General features: G+C 35.7%; 2 protein-coding genes across 2 annotated transcripts in view; one reads left to right on the forward strand and one right to left on the reverse strand.

Annotated features, from left to right (window-relative positions):
• LOC149053370 (uncharacterized) overlaps positions 1 to 7,500 on the reverse strand; it is a 76,239-nt gene that overhangs the window by 6,660 nt on the left and 62,079 nt on the right. The gene's annotated exons all lie outside the window — the stretch shown is intronic.
• The window catches only part of LOC149053371 (solute carrier family 25 member 32-like), a 24,593-nt gene continuing 19,221 nt past the window's right edge, over positions 2,129 to 7,500 (forward strand). Inside the window, exon 1 of the mRNA XM_089190409.1 lies at positions 2,129 to 2,760. Within this exon, the coding sequence (XP_089046535.1) occupies positions 2,602 to 2,760 (159 nt within the window). The 5' untranslated portion in view covers positions 2,129 to 2,601. The remainder of the gene's footprint in view (positions 2,761 to 7,500) is intronic.

Here is a 7,500-nt window from a genome sequence, read left to right on the forward strand (position 1 = left end):
AAAATCAACAACTAAAAGATTTGCCACCGGCCGATTTTCGCCGTGTACTTGAAAGATTTCTTCTGAGATAAGATGTCGAGTCGAACAAAGTAAGAGAAATTTCTTTTCTACAAGCAACCATGTATATTTTTTGTTTATCGTATTAACACAATAGCCCTTTACTGACAAGAAAAGTCAACTTTATTAATAAATGAAAATAGAAGGATCGACAACCTTGATTAAGAATCGTTAAGTGCGTTGACGCACTCGAGATGAAAACATGCGTTGAATCACTACAAAAAGAAACAATGGGCCTAATTTTTGGTATGCGAAATTCACAGTTAATGAATTGGTCCTTCCCGATAGAAGAAATCTTTCAGGTACACGGGAAAAATCGGACTGTGGCAAATCCTCCAACTGTTTATTTTCGTTTGCGTCAAAATCGTCGCCAAGTAGCTTCGTTTCTGTATGCACAGCCTTTGTGCATTGTAACTTGAGTCCGAGATAAGTCCTTCAAAATATTGTTTGAACGTTAGTTCCGTAACCAGAAAATAGCAAATGTGAAATTTTGATGGATTAAGGACATTTATTTTTCATTAGTTTGGAGAATGGAAATTTCTAAAACCTCCCTATGAGGCTTTTATTGTAGGACGCCCCGTGGACGCAAATCACAACCGACTGAGAACACCTGTCCAGCTTGAAGATAATTAAGTCCTGAAGATTCCATTTCTCAAAGCAGAAAAGAAGTAAGTTCAGTCAAGCAATTTCAACTTTATCCTCTTACCATCTTGCCCAAAAAATATATTTTTTTAAAATTCAATTTAGTTATCAAAACTTGAGAGAAAAGTTTTGTCGAATCATTTATTCAAAGTGAACCTCATGACTCTGTTCTTGCCGATACTTACTTCAACGCGATCAAATGCTTTTTTAAATGTAGATGTTAGTCTTAATGACTACTCCAGCCCTCTGCACGTGCAGAATAAAGCAAATTCGCGTGCGACGTTTAGCACATTTTTTTTTTTTTCATTTGATCTCTTTCAAGGCACCGCAAAACCTCAAAACCGTCGAGGGAAATTAGAATCAAAGTGGAATTCGACTTTTCGGAATTCGGTTTCTTGATGTTGTATGTGATAAATTTTGGCCATGTTTTGAAACTGTTAGATTTTGGAAAGCGATATTTCACCGCTATAAATGATTGAAAACAAAAATATTGTGAAACAGCAACTTCCACTCGGCGAGAAAATAAAACGGTGCGCCAAATAGGCCTTCTAAATCTACGCTGATATCAAAGAAACTATTCAGTTTTCGCTCCCTTTCTTAATTCTGTGGCTGTGCGAGTTTACATAAATGGCGTTGACCTGTTTTTTGTTTGTTTGTTTGTTTTTTCCGCAATGACTTTAAGTCAGGTTATAAATTGTCATATTGGTGAATTCTCTTTCGCACTGAATTAAAGAACGAAAAGTGTTCCAAAACTTTGCGTCGCAAAAAAATCGTTCAAAGTTGTAAAAAGTAGATAAAAAGAAATGCCATTCGAAGTTCTTCATTCTCTGGTCAATATTTCAAAATTTAAAGGTTTCTATCAGTTGTGAAGAACATTATTGCCATATTCACATCGATTATGCTGCATTGCAAACGTGAAATTCAAGGTCTAATACAGACAATCTCCATTATGAATTAAAATCTCTTTTGGACAGATTGTTTGAAGAAAGTGATGTAAAAGCTCATGGTTTGAATCCGTCGATTTAAAAAGAAATCCTTACTCTGTTAGTTGGAGAATTAGAAATATCAAGTCACTTTTAACATCTTACATGTCAGCAGAAGAAAAGGGAAAAGCAAATCCTTTACGAGGACTGTAAAATTCAAAACTAATCGCTTTAAAGTTAAGCTATCTTCAGATGTGAGGGATTATCACATAGAATTCGTTCAGACATTTCTTTCTCCTTTTTTCTTTACTGTCAAGAAAGAAATTGTATGTTCCAAATAGTTTTAATGTAGTTTTTCATTCTTTGAGTGTTTTCTAGTGTTTAGTTCAGTGGTTTTTTAAACCGGCTAAAAAGTAGGGAAACAATCAAAAAGAGAAAAAGGGAGGGAAAGAGTAAAAACAAAATCTAATTCAGCCTAATTTAATCCTTTAACTCTTAAGATCTGATTGTTCATTCTCCCCTCTAGTGGCTACACATTTCTGTGTTATATCAAAGTAACAACTTCTACCTGATAAGTTTGAATATTATCATTACTTGTTTGTTGGATAATGTATGGATGTTACAACGAGAAGTTAAGTGTGAACGACCTCTGTGAGTTAAAGGGTTAAGGCCTCGCTAACTTGACATAGCTCAAATAATGGCATTTAACTCCTACATCGATAGATACAATGACACAGATAAAGCACATTAACGGGAAGTGGGTGCGAACACAAAATGACGATATACTCTCTAGTCAATGGTAACTGCACACAAAGCTATGAAATTAGCAGTCACGAGTTCCCATATGAAAAATTTAGAGATGCAACCTTCCTCTCAAAATGTCTAGCTCACTTAATTCTTTATTTTCCCAAGATTGATCATGGTATAAATTCTTCTTAACATTTTTTATGCATTGTAAAGCAGACAGTTTGCTCTTTGGATGGAACATGAAGTTAGCTCATATCATTTTACTTTACTTGACCAGGGTGACGTTCCAGGTATTTTTGGTGCGTCGCACGGAGAACTGCAATTCATGGCCTATGAGGAGCTGAAGAAAGGCTACAGTCAATATTTTGGAACACCAATCATCAAGAAGCTGGTGAAACCTTGACAAACAAGAACATGTGAAGTACTTTGACTCTGATCATATCAATAGCTTAGGGTGTATGATTGAAGTGTTGTCATTTATTGGAAAAAAACAAATAAACAAACAAACAACCAAAAAACTTTACTCTTAACACCTCTTTCCAACAAGGAGGATTGAAAAGAATCAACCCTTTGCCCCTTAAGATTGACTAGCATCTAGCTTCTCCTTATAATATCACTTCTGAATCACACATGGAGGTCATCAGAATAAAGGAAACAATCTGCAACAAAAAAAACTCCTGGTTACTAAAGAAATTCTCCCTGTCAGCACCTTTGAAAATGAACAGAGAGGCTGGACCGAAATTGGCGAAGAACTGATACCAGCTTGTTTGAGGACCGGATCCAGTTTTTGGATTGACTTCCATTTACCGCTGAGTGATTAAGTCCACATTTCCATGAAATAGATATTTCCTTCTTTTTCTGGTCTCCTCTCACGGAAGTTTAGTTTTAAAATCTTAGGGATGAAGGAGTAAGAGGATTTTACAAATGATTCATTACCAGTGCCTTCAGGTAATGCAGAATGTTAAGGATTAAATTGATGATACAAGGAGATTTGGTAATAAGTTTTACATAATTTAATTTTACATACGCTTTGTAAAGAAAAGGGTCTTAAAAGACGAGTTATCCCCATGAGGTGTTTGAACTTATTTGTACATCCTAGTCTGTGAGAAACTGGGAAGAAGAGACAGGCGATAGATACAATAAGAGGCTACAAAATTCGAAGTTAGTTTTATATAGGTGTCATGACATTGTTTCCGTCAGTTATATGTTCTAATACTCTGAAATTATTGAGATAATTATCCTTATTACAAGTTTTTGTGCTCCATCTGATGTGTTAGTGTAAGTTTTTGCGGTTTTCTTTTTTTTTTTTTTTTTTCTTCCTGAGTTTCGGAAATCCAGCTACGGAGCGCTGTTGAAGATATTCAGAGATCGTATTCTATGTGAAATGTCTACGTTCATTGTTGGTTTTACTGTATTTTGTATTTTTTTTAGAGTAACGCCAGCGTGTACATTCACATTCGTGGTGTACGAAAACATTATTCGCTTCCTTCTTACAAACAGATGACATCGACAGGATGAATAAGGCAATCTAGCGATGGAAGACGAAGGGCAAAATTCCCGCTCGTGGTTTTATTTGTAGGCTTTATTCAGCAACAGTTTTGACTGTTTCCAGACATGGAAAAAAAGTAATTAATAAAATTAGTAACCTCTTTCACTAGCGGAATATGACTATGAATTTGTCTTAGAGCATTTTATACACAACAATGCAAGAGGTAGCCATTACTATTCTTAGCTCCTAAAGATGACAATAATTTCTCCTATGGTTCTTTTACTGATTAAAAAACTTTGTCCCAACCCCCCTCTATGGATAGCAAATTAATGAACGTCCCTTGGCACTAAAAAAGGCAGAAACTACCAGAGATACCTTTTTTAAACGGTTGTGAATATATGAAACTGCGGATAAAGACGTGAATATAAAAGCGATTTTCGCAGTAGTGAACACTACCTAAGCAATAGTGAAAAAAGGCCTGAAAACAAATTCAGGCCTGTACAGGATTTGAACTCAAGACCTCTGCGTTACCGATGCAGTGCTCTACCAACTGAGCTAACAAGCCATCTGGAAGCTGGTCACTGATACCTTTTTTTTTTTGTTATTACTGTTTACTTAATTATAATTGACAATTTAATTCAAACATTTTAAAGAAAGGGGTCTTAACATTACTAACATTATTGTTATTCTAACATTAATTTTAATCAAGAAAAAATGTTCAATGTTAAATGAATTGTGACAATTGTAAAAAAAAATTTCCTCTCTTTGTTCCTTACGTTACAGTCTTTTTAAATAACTTTCTTCATTTGTTATTGAATCGTTGTGACGTGAAGTTAAAAACAATTTCGATTGATTGCTCTTTGTTTTACTTCACTGGGTTCCGGTTTCATGCATTTTCCCGAACATTTTCTTTTTGTTGTTGTTATTTTTTCCTGGTTATCTATATTAAGTCAACTAAAAAAATGGTAAGAGCTACTCTTTCGCGACGGCTATTAAGTGAATTTGAAGAGTCTTTCACAAAACCTTTCATCAGATGAAGGTACCGAGAACCTACTCTGGCCCATGGACTACACTGCCCGTAACATTTAGTAACATTTAGTCTCGTGTTCATGTTATGAAACAGCTGAAAATAGTCCATGCAAGTCAAATGTACTTACGAGATACACAGTTTTTGTTGAATTAACGATTGTCATTAACGATGCCCTTCTATTTACACCACTCAAGAAGCTGAACCACAAAGTGACCCAGCTCATATCATTTCCCTTTGAAAAGACCACCAACGATTTTTCTATATTTTGAAACATTGTTAATAAATTTGCCCTGCTTTGCCCCATATGCATTGTGTTTAGGCCTCTTCTTTTAAATTAGAGACAAATGAATATCAAATAATTGGAAGACTAGTCTTAGAATATTGAAATATCAGGTAGAGGCCTTCTGGGGTGGTGTGGGCATTCTTTCCTGTGCTCATTATTTTTCATAGGATTCCTTGGATGTTTTTGCAGGATAAAAAAAAAAGAAAAGGAAAATTTCATAGTGAGGAGAGGTGATTTTGATTTCAAAACTAGCATTTCTATGAAAAATTGTTGGTGATGTACTTGTGCGGTGTAGAAAGTTGTTTACAACACCTAACAACTTACCTATACTACTCTAAGTCTTATTTTCAGTACATCGCAGCTTCGAATATTTTTCTTTTTGCGTGTTTCTGTTGTAGGCAAACATTAAACTTAGAAAATCAGGTCAACTTTTAAAAGCTACATGCAGTTTTTAAACGTAATCGTACACATGCAAGTAGCACTCGCCCTACGTGTTCATACAGTTTGTTTAGCCTTTGAAAATTTATGCGTGCAGATTTCTCCCAAACTGCACTCGAAACGCATGATTACCTGTACAATTTGCTGCAAAAACTTATTTTAACGAATTTCATTTTGAATGAATGAAGTGCCTGCGCACTTAATTGAATAAGCTGTATAGGGACAATTTGAAGCCATAGCGTAAAGAGCTTTTAACTTAGATTCAAAATCAGTCTGTAAGAGATCCACTACGATTCGGACGCATTTGACACACACGGTTACGACAGGCTGAACCGTTGAATTTTTCTTACTGTGTGTCTGGAAATCAGTTCAACGTTTGAAAATACTGAGTCACAATTATTACGTTAACTTTGAGTAGTTTCATAGCACATCATATTTTGACTGTCTCTACTTTTTTTTTTTCTACGCCTATATCGTAAGATAGCGCCTGCATGTATTCTGCCAACCTAAGCTAAAATAACCAAAAATACAAAAAAAGATACACAATTAAAAGGCTCGAAAACCATAAGCTTGAAATTTTGTCTTGCAGATTTTACTTGAAGATTACCTTGAAGATCCTTCTCCTGTCTTCGATGACAGGCCAAGCCTGATGAGAATTATCATTCTAATGAAATAAATATCTGTTTTCCATCAGTGTTAAAATCTGCTGATAATGTTTACCATAGAGAAGAAAGGTTAACTACGTCACACAAAAACGTTAGACACATGTAGCTACGAAGCGATTTTTGAGTCTGCTTACTACGCTAAGTATATTTGCTTCACATTCAGTCTGTACCACAGTAGCGTGAGAAACAAGGAGGTGTGTAAAGTTTGTAGATGAAGAAGGATCCACAGTTTTTTACAATAGTATTTTTTGAGTATTTGCAACCAGTAGACCTTTAACTAAAGCAGACCTTCCGACGAACTTCACCGACCTCTACTGTTGGATGAGCACCATCCAACCAGCCTGGCCAGTCTGAACCACATCTGTATGCTGGCACACGCGTTGTTGGCATTTTTTGTTCCTGCAGCTCCCACAAAACGATAACATCCCCCAGAGAGTTCCTTGTCACACAAAACTGGTCCAGATAGCGGTGTTTGGTGAATTTTATTTCGATTGGCTTCAGTCAGGTTTTTATAATAAGAGCAATGATCGGCTGCAAAGCGAAATGACAATTGCAAAAGGACTGAGATTATGAAAATCAATGTTTCAAGATGTTCTTTAATGTCATATAATTCTAGAAGCTTGCCAAAAAGCGGTGAAACTTATACTTAATGCATTAATAAAGGGGTCAAGTAGTACATGAGTAGGATATTATCACTCGAATAGGCTACAATAGTGATATTGGGGATCCAAATTAATTTCGCTTAATCCGAATTTGAGCTCCTTCTTTCTCAGAGAGCGCATTAAAGGACAGCTCTGAGCAGACTAAAGGCGCAACCAGTATCGTTTACATGCGACAAACTAATAATATGGCCGACAGTGGCCATCTCAGCAGCTTAAGGTTAGATTGGAGCAGAAATATTCTAAATTTTATGGCAAAGACATTAAATTCACCTGTGCAGCTTTGACCATTTCCATTAAATCCAGGCTCGCATACACAAACATAGGATCCGTTGGTGTTCGTGCAGGTTGCATATACGTGACATAAGTGATTTCCTTTACATTCGTCAATATCTGACATATATATTTGCACTTTATCAGGTTTGTCTCCTTAAAATGGACGGACTCAGTCGTGTAATTACTTTGATAATAAAGCTGTAGCTAGGCGGAAATTAAACATGTACTTATGGTGTCCTCAGCTTAAGAATAAAATAAATTTACTCTCTTTTGTGTTTCGCGAATTATATA

This window comes from Pocillopora damicornis, chromosome 1 (genome assembly GCF_964200805.1).
Source record: "Pocillopora damicornis chromosome 1, jaPocDami1.2, whole genome shotgun sequence".
In the NCBI taxonomy this organism is placed as follows: domain Eukaryota; kingdom Metazoa; phylum Cnidaria; class Anthozoa; order Scleractinia; family Pocilloporidae; genus Pocillopora; species Pocillopora damicornis.